The sequence below is a fragment of the Sorex fumeus genome, unplaced genomic scaffold, assembly GCF_029834395.1.
Source record: "Sorex fumeus unplaced genomic scaffold, SorFum_2.1 ptg000063l, whole genome shotgun sequence".
NCBI classification, from domain to species: Eukaryota; Metazoa; Chordata; class Mammalia; order Eulipotyphla; family Soricidae; genus Sorex; species Sorex fumeus.
The window spans coordinates 47,923,124-47,942,396 of NW_026606120.1; the positions used below are offsets into that span (position 1 = coordinate 47,923,124).

Here is a 19,273-nt window from a genome sequence, read left to right on the forward strand (position 1 = left end):
CTCTTTATTATTTATTGTTAAAGGTTTTATTACCATAAAACATATGAAATAACACTTTGGTGGGGGGAAGTGGGAGATTTTTAGGGCAGCTTTATATTTGTAAAAAAATTGACCAGAACGTAGAGGTTTCTCACCTGCCCTCTTATCTCGTTATCAGCATAGTCTCCCTTGTTATCAACTAATCTCCCACCAGAGCTATGCATTTATTAGGATTGATAAATGTCTGTTGACATCATTATTACTCAGAATCGATAGTTCACATTAGGATTTGTCCTTGGTGTTGTACAGTCTGTGAGTTTTGTCAAATGTATAATGACACGCAACTACCATTTTAGTATCAGCAGAGTAGTTTCACTGACCTGGAAAAGTTCCTACTTTCCCTAAATCCCTAGCAGTTACTGACTTTTTTATTTAACCATCTCTTCAGTTTTCAGAATATCTTATAATTAGAATGTTATCATATGCTGGCGTCAGAAAGGTAGTATAGTGGCCTTGCACACAGCAACCTCAGGTTCAGTTTCCAGTATCTTATATGTTCCCCCAAGCCTGCTAAGAGTAATTCCTGAATGCAGAACCAGGAGTGCCCATGAGCATTGCTGGATGTGACCCAAAAAATAAAGAATTTTATAGTATATAAACTATTGCGACTTCTTTTACATAGCAATGTGCTCTTAACATTCTCCTGTGTCTTTTCATTACTCATTAATTTTTAACTTTAACCCATTTTTTGAATACCATAGTTTAAACCATCACATACTGAAAGATAGCTTGGTCACTTTCATGACTGGAACATATATGTGTTTATGTGTGTATGTTTGTGTTTGTGTTTTTTTTAGTTACAGACTTACAAACTTTTGTGCTTATGTTTCAGTCGGACAATGACTGAGTACCCATCCCTCCACCAGTGCCCATTCTCCACCACCAGTGTTCCCATCATCCTGCCCACCACCTCACCGGATCCCCCAGCCCCCTGCCTCTGTGACAGGCACATTCCCTTTTACTCTCTCTCTTCTTTAAGTTGTTGTAGTTTGCAATGAAGGTATTAAGTGGCCATCGTGTTCAGTCTCTAGTCTACTTCCAGCACGCATCTTTCATCCTGAGTGGGCCCTCCAAGCATCCTTTACTTGGTGGTCCTTTCTCTATCTGAGCTGCCTTTTCCCCCAGCATGTGAGGCCAGCTTCCAAGCCATGAAGCAATCCTCCTCACTCTTATCTCCACTATCCTTGGGTGTTAGTTTTCCATTCTCTTACTTTATATTCCACAAATGAGTGCAGTCCTTCTATGACTGTCCCTCTCTTTCTGACTCATTTATTTCACTTAGCATGATATTCTCCATGGCCATCCAATAATAAGCAAAATTTCATGACTTCATCTTTTCTAACAACTGCATAGTATTCCATTGTGTAGTTGTAGATGTTAAAGTTTCTTTAACCAGTCATCTGTTCTCGGGCACTCGGGTCTTTTCCAGATTCTGGCTATTGTAAATAATGCTTCAATGAACATCATAAGTGCAGGTGTAATTTCTACTATTTTTTTTGCATCTCTGGGATATATTCCCAGAATTGGTATTGCTGGGTCAAATGGGATCTCAATTTTGAATATTGAGAAACGTCCATACTGTTTTCCAAAAGGGCTGAACCAGTTGGCATTCCCACCAGCAGTGAAGGAGAGTCCCTTTCTCCCCACATCCACGCCAACATTGGTTACTTTTGTTTTTTTAAATGTGGACCAGTCTCTGTAGTGTGAGATGATATCTCATTGTTTTGATCTGCATCTCCCTGATGATTAGTGATAAAGAGCATTTTTTTCATGTGCCTTTTGCCCATTCAGATTTCTTCTTTGAGAAAGTTTCTGTTCATTTCATCACCCCATTTTCTGATGGGGTTGGATGTTTTCTTCTTGTAGAGTTCAACCAGTGCCTTGTATATCCTTGACATCAACCCCTTATCAGATGGGTATTGGGTAAATATCCTTTCCCATTCTGTAGATTGTCTTTGTATTCTGATCACTGTTTCTTTTGAGGTATAGAAGCTTCTTAGTTTAAGATAGTCTCATTTGTTTATCTGTTTCCACTTGCTTAGTCAGTGGCATGTCATCTTTGAAGATACCTTTAGCTTCAATGTTGTGGAGGGTTTTGCCAACCTTGTCTTAAATGTACCTTATGGATTCTGGTCTGATATTGAGGCCTTTAATCTATTTTGATCTGACTTTTGTGCATGGTATTAGGCAGAGGTCTGAGCCCCCCTTTTTTTTTTGCATGTAACTGTTCAGTTTTGCCAGCACCACTTATTAAATAGGCTTTCCTTGTTTTGCTTCACATTTCTTGCACTCTTATCAAAGATTAGATGATCATATATTTGAGGGTGTGTGTAAGGAAGGATATTCAACTCTGAGTAACATACTTTTTTAAGGGGAGTTAGGGGGAAAATTGGGCCACACAATATATACAAGGCTATTCTTGGCTCTGTGTTCAGGACTTGGTGGTTTTCAAGGAATCATATGTGGTTCCCAGGGATTCTGCACAGTGCATCAAAGCAAGTGTCTTACATACATCCTATACTGTCTATCCTCCCCAACTGGAAAAAATTTTAATGTTTGAAACTTCGTTTAAATACCACGATTTACAAAGTCATTCATAAAACACTTGTTTCAGGTATTCAGTGTTCCAACACCAATCCCACACCAGAGTGATCTTCCCCTTCACCAGTGCCCCCCGTTACCCACCCACCTCCATCATGCCCCCTTAGCAGGCACAAAATAATTTACTTTATGATGCTTATTATAACGTATATCTCGTTAGTGATATTGTCTAAATGTCTAAAGTCATTGTCCAAGGATTTACTGAGCCATTAGGGGCTAGTTGAGCCCTCTGTTCTGTTGTTTTTACTCATTGAGCTTAGTGGGCTTCTATACAATTTTCCCATCTAATTTCCTGTGCTCCTGCTAGCCTTTCAGAACTGAATTTTGGAGGTGTCACATGGCCATGTATATGGCCAAATGCTCCAGGAGTTATGGAACTGGGGTGAAGCAGCATGGCGTCTCAGCTAGGCTGATCATATGCTGTTGGAAGTTGGGAGTGCGTGGAGTGGTGGGCCTTCCAACAGGGCAGGGACTTGGCCCACCCCCATCCTAAAAAAGCTCCAGAGACCTGGGGCTAGAGACCAGACCTTCCTGGGTCAACTCAGCTTAGCTGAAACATGTTAAAATAAAACCTAGTACTATTTTATTTCACTCCAGATATTGTAAGAAAAAAACTTAACCACGATAACATTATCACACTAATAGTAAATCTAGTATCAGGTGAAGAGCTTGTTTTATCTAATTTTTTCTGAAGGCTCTTTTAACATAAAATCTTTCTGGCAAAATATTTCTGGGGTAGAAAAGATAGTATAGGAGTTAAGATGCTCTCCTTGTGCTCAGCTGACCCCCTTCCCCAGTATCAAATGATCCCCTGAACATTGCAGGACTGACCTCCCTCACACATAACTAGTAGTAGTACCCAAGCACTATAAACCAAAATCACCTTTCAAAAAAAAATCACATTTCTATAAAAAAAAATTTTTTTCTTTAATTATCACTTAAACTACGAAAGGAGGAGAGAGAGAAGAGAGATAATCTGCAGGAATTCAGTAGCGTATACTCCTTTTAGATACTCATGATTAGTTTCACATTGTAATTGTTTATGGAACCTGTACTTACAAGCTCACATTCATATATTTCACATTTGCTGCTTCAATCTATAGAACATGGCTCTAGTTGTTATCATGTTAATAGTAAATATTTATTGGGCATTTATACTATGCCAGCTACTTCCATCTGTGTGCTTTGAGTGCATTTTAATAAAATTTTTATGAACTCTGTGGGTTTTTTTTCTCTCTTCAATTAATAACTTAGTGCATTTTTTTAATTAATAGATGAACTGGAATTTACATTTAACTTTTCTGACAACAGACTGCCATCTCCCTGGTTAAGCTTTAAGATGCTCTTGTAAGGAGCTAAAGTGATAGTACAATGGGTAGGATAGTTGTCTTGCAGGCAGCTTACTTAGGTTCAAACCCCAGCACCCCATATGGTCCTCCAAACTTTCCAGAAGTGATCCCTCAGTGCAGAGCCAGGAGTAATCCCTGAGCACTGTCTGAGGTGGCCCAAAACAAACAAAAAAGGATGTTAGCATAAAAAGAAATGGCTGAGGGCCAGAGCAATAGTACGGTGGGTAGGGTCTTTGCCTTGCACGTGGCTTACCTAGGTTCAATCCCTGCCATTCTATATGGTCCCCTGAGCACTACCGGGAGTGATTCCTGAGTACAAAGCCAGGAGTAACCCCTGAGTATCACCAGGTGTGACCCTCCCACCCCCCCAAAAAAAATAAAGATCAGGAAGGGAGGGAGGGAGGGAGGAAGGAAGGAAGGAAGGAAGGAAGGAAGGAAGGAAGGAAGGAAGGAAGGAAGGAAGGAAGGTTGAATGATTTAAAATTAGCATTCTAAAATTTTTTTCTTTGCTGTCTGTTGTTCTCCAGGCTGTAAGACTAGAAAGTACCTATCAAAATCGTACTCGCTATATGGTGGTGGTTTCAACTAATGGCAGACAAGACACTGAAGAAAGTATCGTCCTAGGAATGGATTTCTCTTCTAACGACAGGTATGGTATATCAAAAGAAAGGATAGAAAACTCCTTTATTTAAATAACTTATTTTAGTTGCCTTTTGAGTCATCATAGAAATATCTTCTTTTACTAAAGTTCAGTGCGTAAAACTTTGAGAATACGAAAGTATCTTAATCACACTGTCTTGAGAGACAAGAGCAGTGAATGTCTTTGGTCATGTCCTAATTTACCGCTGTGCCCCTTCTTCTAACCATTAGAGTGGTGTTTATATAACACAAACATGATTGGGTTTAGGGTCCAATCATGGTTAAGTGGCCAAGCACCTGCTTTGCAGTCTTGAGACAGTTAAGTCTGATCCCCAACGCATGCTAAGTTTTATCCTGGTAGCAGTGCCACCTGAGACCCCTAAAACCATGACAAAAGAGTGTGATGCACACCACAATCAAGTTAGTGACCCCCAGTCATCACAACAAGAGATGGGAGGGAGAAAATGAATCGTTTTAACGTATATCTTTAGGGCAAAATCATTGCCTGTTCTTTGCAGTTCACTGTAGTTAAGGCAGTAATAATTCACATTCGTGATTGTGGAGCATGCGCCATTTGTGATAGTGTACCCACTTTCAGTGACAACCCATTTTTGTTCCCATCTCAGGATTGTCCATGACTGTGCACTTTGCTTTTACCAAATTTTCTTTTTCCTTTTTTTCTTTCATCCTCTTTATTTCTTTTTTTCCCCCATATGAGGGATTGAAATCAGAGTCTCACACACTATGCTTGCTTTCCAGAGTCACACACATTATGCATGCTTTTTCAGTCATCTGAATTAGGAGGGAGGGAAGTGGAATTTACTCTGTAAACTCAAAGCAGAACCTTGGACTTTAGCAGCAGGTTATATCCTATGTTTAAGCATTCACGTTTAACACAAAATCTGGCTTTCTTTGTGACCCTAAGGTTTGTTGCTTTCCTTTTTTATTTTTCTACTTTTTCTGAAGAAACCTTGGGAAGACTGTGGAATGTGGCTGCTAAGCAGATCTTTGCGCTCTAGATAATAAGCCTCAGGAAATCCTGCCAGATGTCTCAAGGCTTGGACTTCCTGGTTCAAGACTAGAATGGAACACTGGAATAGCTATGGATATGAACCCTGCCTGAGAGAATTTTGCTACAAAGAGTAGAGGAAACTGGGAGTGATTCTAATTGTCCTGGTTTCGGAGGGGGGTTGGGGGGACCCCATAGGGTGTAAACAATTCATTGTCACTTGAAAGTTAGTTTCCTAAACTCGTGTTTACTTGAGTTTATACATAGCAGTCAACCTGAAATGATTTGTGGATTCGCAAGGCTGGGGGTTTGTTACCTTGTAGACCACTCACAGCCTTTAATTATGTGCTCTGAAATTATACAGACTTGAAAACCACATTTAGGAAGTTTTCTCTTCAGCGTGGTTTTAGCCTCTACTTTTAGCTAAACAAAAGCTCTTTCAGTAACTCTTATCCTGTAAGAACACCCACCGTCTGTATATTTTATTAATCTTTTAAGACCTCTGGTGTGGATTATTGTGAGGGAGGAAATCCCATACCTGGCAGTGCTCAGGGGACCACGTGATGCCAGAGCAGTTCCCACATGCAGCCCTAACTATTGTACCATCTCTCCAGCCCCCTCCAGCACTTTTAAGTTGTGCTATTTCTATTTTGTCTCACTAACTTTATTATCATTCATTAACGATTACTCTTTTGCATATTTTAAAGCTTTTTGGACTATTGAGTATGTCCTGATACTCAATAATCTGTGTAGATTTCATAATTCGCATCAAACAAATCACATATTTGGAGTATATAAACAATAGTTTTGTATTTGTTTTGTTTGGGGATCGTACCCAGCAATGCTCAGAGCTTACTCCTGGCTGTGGGCTCAGGGATCACTCCTGGCAGGCCAAGGGGAACCATGTGAGATACTGGGGATCAAACCGAGGTAGGCTGCATGCAAGGCAAACACCCTACCCACTGTATTATCACTCCAGCCTAACAGTTCTTGACATTAGAAGTAATTCCAGAGTGAACTTGGACTGAGACCTGCCCACTGCAAGTCAGTAACAGCTATCACTTGAGGTTTTATATACAAGTTTTTTGTTTTGTTTGTTTTGTTTTTCAGGATAGCAGTACCAGGTGCTCAGTCAATTCATTTTCTTCTTTCTTGTTCTGTGGGTTGGGGATTGAACTACTCATGGCCTGGTGCTTTGGAATTTATGCCATGCTAAGAATCAAACCCAGGGTTTTCTTGTGCATAGCATATGCTGGAGCCCTTTAAGCTATCTCCCTGGCCCTCAGTAAGCTTTCTTTATTATGTACAGAATGGTGAACCACCTATTTAAAACACTTCTTTGTGTTAGTGATAATGTGATAGAAATCTCCCCATTCTTAATAGTTATGCCTAAACTTAAAGCTTAGGGATTTGACTTATCTTTGCATTGAAAGAGTTAATAAACAAAGAGCTGCTTCCTAAAATAACAGGAAGTAACTTGTGGACTTTCTCTTGCAGTAGCACTTGTACCATGGGCTTAGTTCTGCCTCTCTGGAGTGACACCCTCATTCATTTGGATGGTGATGGGTAAGAATTTTCCCCTTTTATTCTCCTACAGAAAATCCTGGGCTGGGTGGGGTTCCGTCTTAGTGCCCTTTTCATTCATCTGAATGGATGCCCAACTCAGCTGTCATGTCAGCAACTCCATGAGTCCTTTTGAACTCCTTATTTGTGAAGCGGAGTAAAAATACAACTTGCTAGGGCCTCTTACTTCTGTTCCTGCCTCACTGTGGTAAGAATCCAACAAAGAAGAGCTAGTTTGTTGGCTCACTCTTTAATCTGACTGTGTGGGACTGTTGCAATGCCTTCCCAGAGGATGATAGGTTCTGTTTCAAATAACCTCTTGCTGTCCCTGCCAGCTGTCAGCCTACAATACAACTCTTTCCTGTGCCAGTTTCTTCCAGTGACCCTCCACCCCCACCTCCTGGTGTTTTTAGAATGTGTCCCCAAGAGACAGAGATGTTTGCTCTAGTTCATAAAACTAGCATCAGGTTTGCTAAGAACCCACCAAACTTCCATAAAGAAATACACAGTTCAGAGCAGTTACAGCTGGGAAACTGTAATTCCCCGTCAGGCAATTGCTTACAGCTTTTCAGTCAAGACCTATTTTCTAGTTAATTTCTGCATGAAGTACCTGATGTTTCTTCTGAATCCACAGTTGCTACCCTTGAAAACAACTTCAAAAATTTGTTATTGAAATATCCTACTCCTCATCTGTGGATTTGTCTCAATCACTTTTATTTTTTTCCCTTCTAGTGGGTTCAGCGTTTCAACAGATAACCGAGTTCATATTTTCAAACCTGTGTCTGTGCAGGCAATGTGGTAAGAGGACTTTTACTATCTCTGTGAATACTTTTTGTTCTTTTTTCTGGGAATGTTTTCTAATGTTACTAGAGCAATGTTCCTTGAGCACTAGTATTGAAAGTGACAATTCACTTTCATACAGTTCTTTATTAGAATGTTATTGATCTGTTTTTAGTGTATAAGGTTTTATGTGATCTGTTTGTATGGTTATCATAAAGATGACTTAAAATCCAGCTTTCAAATTACCATAGTAGAAGTTCTTGAGCATTGCTAGACAAATCAAATTAAAGGGCGTTCTTTACTCACAGATAAATACTCAATGGCTCATATATACAGAGTCTTATAGGGACACATTGATTAAGCCATCTAAAACCAATTCTAGGGGCTGGAGCAATAGCACAGCAGGTAGGGTGTTTGCCTTGCACGCAGCCAACCCGGGTTCGATTCCCAGCATCCCATGTGGTCCGCCGAGCAGCGCCAGGAGTAATTCCTGAATGCAGAGCCAGGAATAACCCCTATGCACTGCCGGGTGTGACCCAAAAAGCAAATAAATAAATAAATAAATAAATAAATAAATATAAAACCAGTTCTAGAAAATCATAATGCTGTGCTCATAATTCTAGATCTTTTTGTTCTGTTGTGTTTGTTTGTTTGTGGACCACACCTTGCAATGCTCAGGGCTTGGCTCTGCATTTAGGAATTACTCCTGGCATTGCTCAGGAGACTGTATGGTGTACCCAGATTAAACCTGGATCCATCACATGCAAGACAAACGCTCTATAGACTGTACTATCTCTCCTGCCCCTTCTAGGCCTCAAAGGAAGCAGGGATGGCATTGATAGAGTTACATTGTAGATAGATAAGCTTCTGTTAAGTTGCTATTTGCAAGACTGTATAATGGGCCTAGAAAAATACATTGTAGTTTTGAATGGCCATCATCTGGTGTACTGGCACTTTTAGGTTACTACATGTCACGTATTGTGCCTCCTGCTTTTTTAAGCTGATTACATTCTACCATCACAAAAAAAGTATTACTAGTTCTTTGTGGAAGAGAAAAGTGACATTAAGAAGTTGCATTTATGTTCTTGGCCCGAGAGTGTTTGTTTCTTTCATTTTTGGCAGAATAGATTTTTATCTTTTATATTTCATTCTAGGTCATCTAGAAAAAATATTTAAATAGGTAATTATGTGACTACAAAATTCAGATTCCCTGCCCCAGTGATTTGAATTTCAGTTTCTTATTCAGTCGCCTATTCTGTAGAAGTCCCATGAAGAGCAACAAGAAACAGCAGGCAAGCCAAACAAGAAATAAAGGAGCTTGAAAAAAGAATCCAGGCAGATAAATCAACCCCTGAATAACTTAATTGATATACTTAAGATGGGTGGGGTCCTAAAACAGAGGCCACTGAACAATTAGCAGTCTTATCATTTCTGTGCAGTAATCGAGGTAGGACAGAATTTCGGGTCATGTGTTTAGACCAGAGTCTCCAACTTCAGGTGTATTTCACAGTTAAATTCCTCATAGAAATACTATCCTTTGACTCAGTTACAGGCAAATGACCCATCTTCCCAGAGAGTAAGTAAAACTAAGCAGAAGTCCCAGAAATGATATTGTTTTTGGTTGTGTTCTGGGGAGAAGTACAAAGTAGCCTTAATTCTTAAATCAGTGAAGATTTAGATAATAACCTTAGTTCAAACATTTATGATCTCAGTACACTGGTTAATCCTAGCTCTCTTATCTTATTGCAGAATTAAAAGAAAAAATGTTGGTGTACCACAAAAGTAGTAAATCGAACATCACAGGAAGAGAAAAGAGATAACGTATTGTCAATGTAGCATTTAGATTAGGTGGATAGTTGGTTTGGGCTGTTACTCCTATATGCAGCTGAAAACTCTGAAGTGGCTAAACCTTAATAAGCATATGCTAGGGCATTTGCCAAGACTCATCGCATATGCTGGTGAAGCACGTGTCCAAAATAAAACATGTTAAAAATTCTATATATTATGCCAAGTTGGTCCTTACCTTTGAATCTGTATCATGCAACTAAAATTCACTGAGAATTTGACTGAATTCTCTGAGAATTTGTCTTATTATAAGTAATAGCAAGCATTTTTCTTTTCTCTTTTTTTATGTAGGAGTACTGCTATTTATTCAGCTACTGATTAGCTGATTGAATTGCACATGAACTCCACCTTACTTTTTTCATAATTTTATTAATTTTTTTCTTCTTATATTTATTTATTGAATCACTGTAGGAAAAGTTACTAAGCTTTCAGGTTTAAGTCTCAATCATACATTGATCAAACACTTCTCCCTTCACTAGTACTCATTTTTCACCACCAAGAACCCCAATATACCCCCCTCCCAGCCCTCCCAGTGCCTGTGAAGCAGATGATTTCCACTTAACCCTTCTCTACATTGATTACATTCATTGTTTCGACAAAAGGTGCACCATTATTGTTTAGAATTTCCCCCCAACAATCAGAATTGCTGAAAAGGCATTGTGAAATACTTTGTTTTCTATAGCTGGTTATGAGAATCATATAATGATTTTGGATTTCTGCAAAGAGCCAGATAGTTACGAGATTGGTTTCTGTGCATCTGGTGTTATGGCTGTGCTGGAGAGCTGCTCATGGGGAGGCAACTTGTGACCTCGGTAGGGCGTAAAGGATGAGCCGCTACCTCCCCTCTTCCCATGAGACTGCAGTCACTGCTCATATCTGGCTTTTCTATAAGCTCAGAGGCAGCGGCCACCTTGCTGCTGGGAGGGAGGGCGGGCCGCGGAAGGGAGCAACACCCTTTCCCTCCCGGGGAGGCATGGCGCTGTAGTTTAATGCATGGTCCATTCACTTTTCTGCCACAAGCTGCTGGACTCTGGACTAAGTCCTTTTGCCTCTGGAGCCATGGCCATGCCGAAAAGCCGCTTGTGGGGGGCAACTCATGACCTCGGTAGGTTGTGAAGGATGAGCCGGTACTGCCCCCCTTCCCATGAGACTGCAGTTGCCCCGTCATCACTGGCTCATACCTGGCTTTCCAATAAGCTCTGAGGCGGTGGCCACCTTGTGTGCGGTCCAGATGCATTTCTGCCAAAAGCCGCTGGGTTTCGAGATTTGTTTCCGAGTCTCTGGGATCATGGCCATTAGCTTGATCAGGAGCCAGAGAGGCCATTTGTAGGCAGTGACTCAGGGGCTCGCTGGGATGGGGAGGAAAGGTCCAGTTCCACCCCCATCTGGTGAGGCCCCGTGTGTCTTGTCACTGCGGGCCCAAATCTGACTGTCCAGTGTCCTCTGGAGGATGGTCACCGGGCCGCCAAGGGAAACAGGCCAAGGCACTAAACCTATTCCCAGCTGGAGTGGCCCAGCACCAGTAACCTACTGCAGGAACAGAATGCATTTCTGCCAAAAGCCTTTGGGTTCCGAGATTCGTTTCTGAGTCTCTGGGATCATGGCCGTTAAGCAGTTCAGTCAGGAACCAGAGAGACCATGCCTCCAATTATATAGCTGAGCCGGAGGTGGTTTGTGATTGTGTCTCCCACATACCTAACTTTTGGCCATTTACTTTCTTGGTAAACTTTGCCCCAAGTTTTTGGGGTCTGGCCAAAGGCACAGCAGCAATTTGAGAGTATCTGGAAGTCTGAAGGCGCCATCAGGCTGCTGATACACTCACCTCACAGGTACAGATTGACCAGCTGGCGGCACCATACCCCCTTCTTTTCTCTTTTTAAACCTCTCAAGCAGTGATCAGGGGACCCAGGGGCTACTCCCAGTGGTAATTGTACCAACTGTCTGGGCTCAGTGATGTGGTAACGTAAAGGCCTACTGGTGCTAGGGGCCACCAGAGCCACACTTGATAGTTTTCAGGGGATAATTCAGATGTGGGCCTCCCCCAAGAAAAATAGAAAACAGTTAAATTATGGTATATTCATGTTACTAAATATTATCAGACTACTAAAAATTAGTTGAATAAAACAATTTTACCTAGAAAGGTGTTAATAACAAGATATAAAGTAAAAGACCAAAAACCATAAAAAGAATAAATGACCACGTAAAGAATATGATCAGGGGCTGGAACAAAAGCACAGCGGGTAGGGCATTTGCTTTGCACATGGCCAACCCAGGTTCAATTCCCAGCATCCCATATGATCCCCTGAGCACCGCCAGGGGTAATTCCTGAGTGCAGAGCCACGAGTAACCCCTGTGCATTGCCAAGTGTGACCCAAAAAGCAAAAAAAAAAAAAAAGAATATGATCAGATATTTATTGTAGTCTATGTATAGACAAATAGTGGAAGGATCTACATTGAAATCTAAGAATTGATATTTATTTATTTTTGAATTATAGGCCATGGAACAAGGTTTAGGGGGCCATAGGTGGTGCTGCGGATTTAACCCAGTAGCGCCATTTGCAAGGCAAGCACCCTGCCCACTATACTGTTTCCGGCACCATGAGTGGAAATTCTCTTGGCCAGATTACAGGATATTTCTGCCTTTTATTTATAAAATTAAATTTCCCAAAGTAGATCATTAATTTCTAAATACATTAACTTGCTATAAGAGAAAAAATTAAAAGGTATTTTTAAGAAAAGAGATTGGCCACAGAGTTCTCTAATGCCATATGTTTCCCTTAAGAGAGACAAATTTATCATAACTATGACATTTCTTTTAGCAAATACTAACTATGCACCAACTATGAGATAAGCATTGTTTTAGGTATTGGAGATACGTCAGTAAATAAAATGTAGAAAGTTCTCTGTAAGTAATTTCCTAGCATTCTGACTTTAGCTTTTTCCCAGACATGTAACCCATGTTACTTGTCTTAATTTATTTCCCCTTCTTATATTCTTGAGTTTAGTCTGAAATCTAGTCTCAGTGTAACTAGAGCTGCATCTCTCCCCAAAACACAAAAACATTAATTTGAAAGTTTGATACACACCTATGGTCGTCACTGTACTTAGTGCAATAGGCAAGATATGGAAACAGCTCAAATTCCTAACTACAGATGAATGGGTCAAAAAGTTTGGTATATAATATAAAGTAATTTAAATATAATATAAAGTAAAAGACCAATGATCATAAAAAGAATGTATACAATGGAATACTAATGGAGCATAAGAAAGAACAAAATCATGCAATTTGCAGCAACATGGATGAAACTAGAGGCTATAATGCTGAGTGAAATAAGTCAGAGTGAAAGGGACAGATACGGATGATCTCTTTCATATGTGGCACTTAAAGATAGACAGCAAGGTAGCAAAAAAGGTCCAAAGGCAACAGGACAGGGGAACTGATCTATACAATTGATCTCACCCCCTACAAAAGTGAGGGGAGAGGCAAGGGAGCTGGGGTACTTCAATGAGGAAGATGAGTAAACTGGTGGTGAATGTGGTGTTGAAATTATATCGGTAAGAAATCATTATTAACAGTATTATAATCCAAGCCAATAAAAATTGAATTGTAAAAAAAGAAAGCAGTTGTTGTGTCTGAATAGTTTAGAGGCAAGTAGACTAAGACAGTAAGAGGAATCCGTGTCATTTATCAATACTTGTGGACATTAGTGGACATGTCCTCAAGGATTTGGGGTATCTACATAATCTTTGTGGAATCTCTAAAAATGACAGGGAATATATGCTTTAAAATGATGTTGTGTCGGGGGCTACAGTGATAGTACAGAGGTTAGGGCGTTTGCCTTGCACGCGGCTGACCCGGGTTCGATTCCCAGCATCCCATTTGGTCCCCCGAGCGCCGCCAGGAATAATTCCTGAGTGCAGAGCCAAGAATAACCCCTGTGCATCACTGGGTGTGATCCAAAAAGCAAAAAAAAAAAAAAAATGATGTTGTGTCAAGGGAAACAAATCACTATAGACTAAATTGTTGAGTTAATTCCTTCTCTAAAATATAAAGCACAATCACAGCATGATTCCACCTCAAGGATCATAGATACCTGCCTACAGTGGTAGGCTGTCAGAATACTTTTTTTTCTTGTGATTTTTTTTGGTTTTATTTGGAGGAAATAAGAAATGTCATTGTGGGGCACATCCCACTCAGGAAAATGTTCATCTAATCTTTCTGGAATAGTTTTTGTATTTGGGGTGGGGGGCGTTGTTTTGTTTGTTTGGAGGCCTCACCCAGCTATGCACAGGGTTTGTCCAGGCTCTGCCTCACTCAGAAATTACTTTTGGTGGTGCTCCGAAGACCAGATGGGATACGAGTGATTAAACCCAAGTTGGCTAAGTTCAAGGCAAGCGCCCTACCCACTGTACTCTTCTCCAGCCCCAGTTTTTATATTTTTTTTTTGTTCTTATTATTTGGAACACACCTGGCAGTACTCAGAGCTTAATCCTAACTCTGTGCTCAAGGATTACTCCCAGCAGGGCTTGGAAGACCTAATGGGGTGCAGGGAATGAACCTAGTTCAGCTGTGTGCAAGACAAGTAAGTACCCTGCCCACTGTACTGTCACTCTGGCCTCGTTTTAATAATTTTTTCTTAGAATAACTAGCTCTAGCTGCCAGAAGCTTCGTCAAGGCATGACTAAGAGATGACTCCTAGAAAGAGAATCTCTTCTTTAACTTTTATCAATTGCTATGGATAGGTAATATCACATAAATCAGAATCAGAATCTTCGATTCCACTGAGTGATTCTCCAGAGGTCGAATTCTGCAGGCTTAAAATTGGAAGACAGTGAGTCTATAGTGATAGTATAGCAGGTTGCTTGCCTTGCACCTGGTAAACCAGGGTTTAATCCCTAGTATCCATATGGTGCCCAGAGCCTACCAGGAGTGATCTCTGAGCACAGAACAAGAATAAGCCCTGAGAGCTGCTAGGTGTGGCCCAAAAAAACAAAGAAAGAAACAAAAAAACTGAAAGAAAGGGACCAGGGATATGACTAAGTAGTAGAGCACATGCCTAACTTGTGTGAAATTCTGTGGTTGATTCCTGGCCCTACAGTGAAAAATGTGTGAAAAAAGTTGGAAGACATGAAGGTACAAGTAGGTTATTATTAGTGTCTCGATCATTCACAGTCTGCAGCGCTAATTTCTCAGCATATCTTTCAGGTCTGCTCTACAGAGTCTACACAAGGCTTGTGAAGTGGCCAGGATGCATAACTACTACCCAGGCAGTCTGTTTCTCACCTGGGTGAGTTACTACGAGAGCCATATCAACTCGGATCAGTCCTCGGTTAACGAGTGGAATGCAATGCAGGATGTGCAGTCCCACCGGCCTGACTCTCCGGCTCTCTTCACAGACATGTAAGTCGCTTTAATTTCGAATCATAAGATTGTAGGAATTGTCTTCTCTGTTGTGTCAAAAGGAGTTGGATGCGTCATGTTCTTCGCTCATCTCTCTCCTTGGTTAATTCATCTCACCCATTGATAACAAGTTATTGTTGACATATCATCTAAGTGCCCACATAACGAAACTGGTTTTAATGTTGTGTGCAAAGGCTTAAAGAGTTTCTTTCTTGGACATGATGACATCTCCATTGTTAGCATCTGTACTACTGGAACTAAGGCTGTAGCTCATGGTAGCACACATGCCTTTTATGTATGAATGAGGTCATAGGTTCCATCTTTGGCGGCACCACACATAGAGAGAAAATTGTAATATGAAGTCCAATCAGTTCGAGTTTCATTCGTTTGAATTTTAAAGATTTGGACTGAGTGCTTAGGGAGAGCTCAGTCTCCCACACAGCTCCAGGAGTGACCCCTGACTCAACAGCTCTGGGTGTGGCTCAAAACCAAACAAATGAAAAATCACACTGAAGATGGGCTGGGGGGTGGGAGAGATTGTTCAGCAGGTAAGGCATTTACTGTCAGGTGGCCAATCTGGTTCAGTTTCTGGCATCACAAATGTTCCCCCAAGCCTCCCAGGAGTGATCCTGAGCACAGAGTCAAAAGTAAGCCCTCAGGGCCACCTCCGGGTATGACATCCCTCCTCCCCAGTAAAATCCCACAATTTGGCCAGTGATCGATCAATAGGCTGAACACATGTCTTGTGTGCAGGAAGCCCAGATTTGATAACCAGCACTGCAGGGAATGACCCACTTCTTACAAAAATGTTATTCTTGGTCTAGCACTGTAGGACAGTGGTAGAACCCATGCCTTGTGTGTGCACAAATCCTCAGCACTACCTTGCTGTGACCCCAGAACTGCCAGGTATGGTCATCTGAAAAAAAAAAAAAGAAGGTGCGTGAGTAATAATACAGCGTTTGCCTTGCATGCAGCTGTTCTGAGTTCTATTCCCAGCACTCCATATGGTCCCCTGAGCCCACCATGAGTAATCCCTGAGTGCAGAGGCAAGAGTAAACCCTGAGCACTGCTGGGTGTGGCCCAAAAACCCTAAGTTAATGAATAATAAAACAATACCATTTTAATTTTAGTCAGGACAGGAATACCTTGGCTGATAGGAAAATAGCACAGGTATCAGCTGTATTCTGTACGGTTGTGAGAAACAAAGAGCCCCAGTTGGGGAGCCCCAAGGTTGTGGGGTCAGAGCATCCATCTTTGAAGATTCCAAAGCTATTTTTGTAGCAAGTGATAAGGCTGTAGGCATCAAGGGCAGGCAGGATGCCTAAAGGCTTATTAAGTCCATTTCCATCTCCAAATAAGGTGCTGTGGAGCAGATAACTTTCTTGAGTGGGAAGGAAAGATGAGACTGAAAGTGCTCTCTGACAGCCTCACTCAAATTCTACGTTATGAAATAATACTTTTAAAGAGAAGCATCCAGTTACATTGAGCTAATCTATCTAGTAATTGGAGAGTCAGCTACATCGTCTGTGTTCATATTAAAATTCCAGGGATGATTTTATTTTCATAAAGAATCAAAACACTGAAGGGATAGGGCTGCAATATAATCCTGCAGGTAGAATGTTTGTCTGAACTGAGAGATCTGGTTCTCTTGCCAAAGTATGTGATCATTGGCATAGCATTTGACCTATCAGCTATTTATTTCTTCTATCTATAAAATGGGATAACAGTATCAGAGATAGAGAGCTTTCATGGAAAGGGAAAGCATTTTGGATTAAATACTCTGGGTAGCTAATCCGTGAAACTATTTGAGAAAAGAATTTGCCTCATTGAAGAAGTTGGAAACCATTCTGACCCCTTTGTACTTTCTAGAACTGTAGTAATGAATAATCAGTCATTATAAGGTGGCATTTTATGCTATAGAAGACCCTGTTTCATTATTGATTTTTATTTACTATAAATATTTTGTGTACCTAATTTAAAGTTTCTCTGATATCACTGGTCTACCCAGTCAGTATGGTAGCTCAATAAGTGGTACGCAAGGGTAGTAGATGGGAAATTATAGATATGGTTTTCTCTTTGAAGTATTATACTCGATGTGTGAGACCCTGGGTTCGATCCCTCTCAATTCACTCACAAATCTTGCCTAAGAAAAATAATCACCATTTCTCTTTTCTCAGACCAACAGAACGTGAGCGAACAGAAAGGCTTATTAAAACCAAATTGAGGGAAATTATGATGCAGAAGGACTTGGAGAATATTACATCCAAAGAGGTAGGAGACCTGAGTCCTCATTGTTCCACAGCTACAAGTAGGATAACGTAGATGTGGAGCTAGAAACAGTGAGTGATTGAAAGTACAGGGGGACTTCACACAAGTTAACACAATATATCATCTTTTGGTTTTAGATCCGAACTGAGCTGGAAATGCAAATGGTGTGCAACTTGAGAGAATTCAAGGAGTTTATAGATAATGAAATGATAGTGATCCTTGGTCAAATGGATAGCCCTACACAGATATTCGAACATGTATTCTTGGTAAGTTTCAGGACCACTTTAAGTGGTATATCATGGGGCATTTGTTATGTGTACTTAGGATTAGTTACATCTGTGTGTGGTGAAAATGTTTATGCTAAGTTGTGCTTCATGTTTATGTAAAGTTCTTCTTCTGCCCATCCTATACCAATTCCTCATTCTGTGACATCAAAATTAGTGAATGAAAATTGACTGTGGGCCGGGGACCAGAGAGATGGTACAGCAAGCAGGGTGCTTGCTTTGCACTTGACTTACCGAGGTTTAATCTCCATCACCCTGAGCCCCAACAGAAGTGATCCCTGAGCAGAGAGCCAGGTGTCAGCCCTGAGAGCATCACTGGGTGGGTATCCTGTTCCCTGCCTCCCCAATAAAAAAAAAAAATTTAAATAAAAATCAACAGGTGCTGGGGCTGGAGCAATAGCACAGCGGGTAGGGCGTTTGCCTTGCATGCAGCTAATCTGGGTTCGATTCCCAGCATCCCATATCGTCCCCCAAGCACCACTAGGAGTGATTTCTGAGTACAAAGCCAGGAGTAACCCCTGAGCATCGCTGGCCCAAAAAGCAAAAAATAAATAAACAAATAATAAAATAAAATAAACAGGTGTTCTCTCACAGCTTGGAAAATCATATTCCAAACTAAATAGGGACCCCTTTCCTATAAGAGCAAGGTTTCAGGAAAGAATCCTTCTTTGCTCTTCCAGTGGCTGGAGGTTAGGCCTCCCTTGATTAGTGGCCCCCACCTACAGGGCTCCCATCTTCACATGCAACTTTTCCCATGTGTCTTAAAATAGAAGCTTGTCGAGGCTGGAACAATAGCATGGCTGGTAGTGCGTTTGCCTTGCACGTGGCGACCTGGGTTCGATTCCCAGCATCCCATATGGTCCCCTGTGCATAATTACCAGGAGTAATTCCTGAGTGCAGAGCCAGGAGTAACCACTATGCATTCCCAAAAAGAAAGAATAAAAAAGAACCTTGTCATTGTATTTAAGGCCTGCCTGGGTTATCCAGACTGCTCTCCTTCAGATCCTTAATTGCTTTTGCAAAAACTTTTCAAGTAAGGTCACATTCACAAGTTCTGTCTATATGGATATATGCAGATAAATATTTTTTTGAGAAATATAGCATTCAGGTACAATATTTCCCTTCTCTTTCTTCCATTATTTTTTTAAATTTATTTTTATTAAAACACCATGATTTACTAAGTTATTCATACTACAGTAGTTTCAGACATACAATGTTCCAATACCAACCCCATCACCAGTGTGACTTCCTTCCACCAGTGTCCCCAGTTTCCCTCCTGCCCCTTTATAAGACACATAACAAACTTCCTTCAGATTGTTTGATCCAAGAAAACTTAAAAAGTGGCAAGCAGAATGATCAGAATATAAATCAATAAAAGTCAAATTGATTGCTATATGATTTTAAGCTATGATCACGATCACGACCATCCTGTTATTCGTCGATTGCCTCGAGCAGGCCCCAGTAACATCTCCTTCGTCCTAGTCCTGAGATTTTT

At 40.9% G+C, this 19,273-nt stretch overlaps 1 protein-coding gene across 1 annotated transcript in view; it reads left to right on the forward strand.

Annotated features, from left to right (window-relative positions):
• SSH2 (slingshot protein phosphatase 2) overlaps window positions 1-19,273 on the forward strand; it is a 265,785-nt gene that overhangs the window by 201,777 nt on the left and 44,735 nt on the right. Inside the window, exons 5-10 of the mRNA XM_056126678.1 lie at window positions 4,517-4,638; window positions 7,135-7,203; window positions 7,933-7,998; window positions 15,032-15,226; window positions 17,404-17,497; window positions 17,632-17,760. Of these exons, the coding sequence (XP_055982653.1) occupies window positions 4,517-4,638; window positions 7,135-7,203; window positions 7,933-7,998; window positions 15,032-15,226; window positions 17,404-17,497; window positions 17,632-17,760 (675 nt within the window). The remainder of the gene's footprint in view (window positions 1-4,516; window positions 4,639-7,134; window positions 7,204-7,932; window positions 7,999-15,031; window positions 15,227-17,403; window positions 17,498-17,631; window positions 17,761-19,273) is intronic.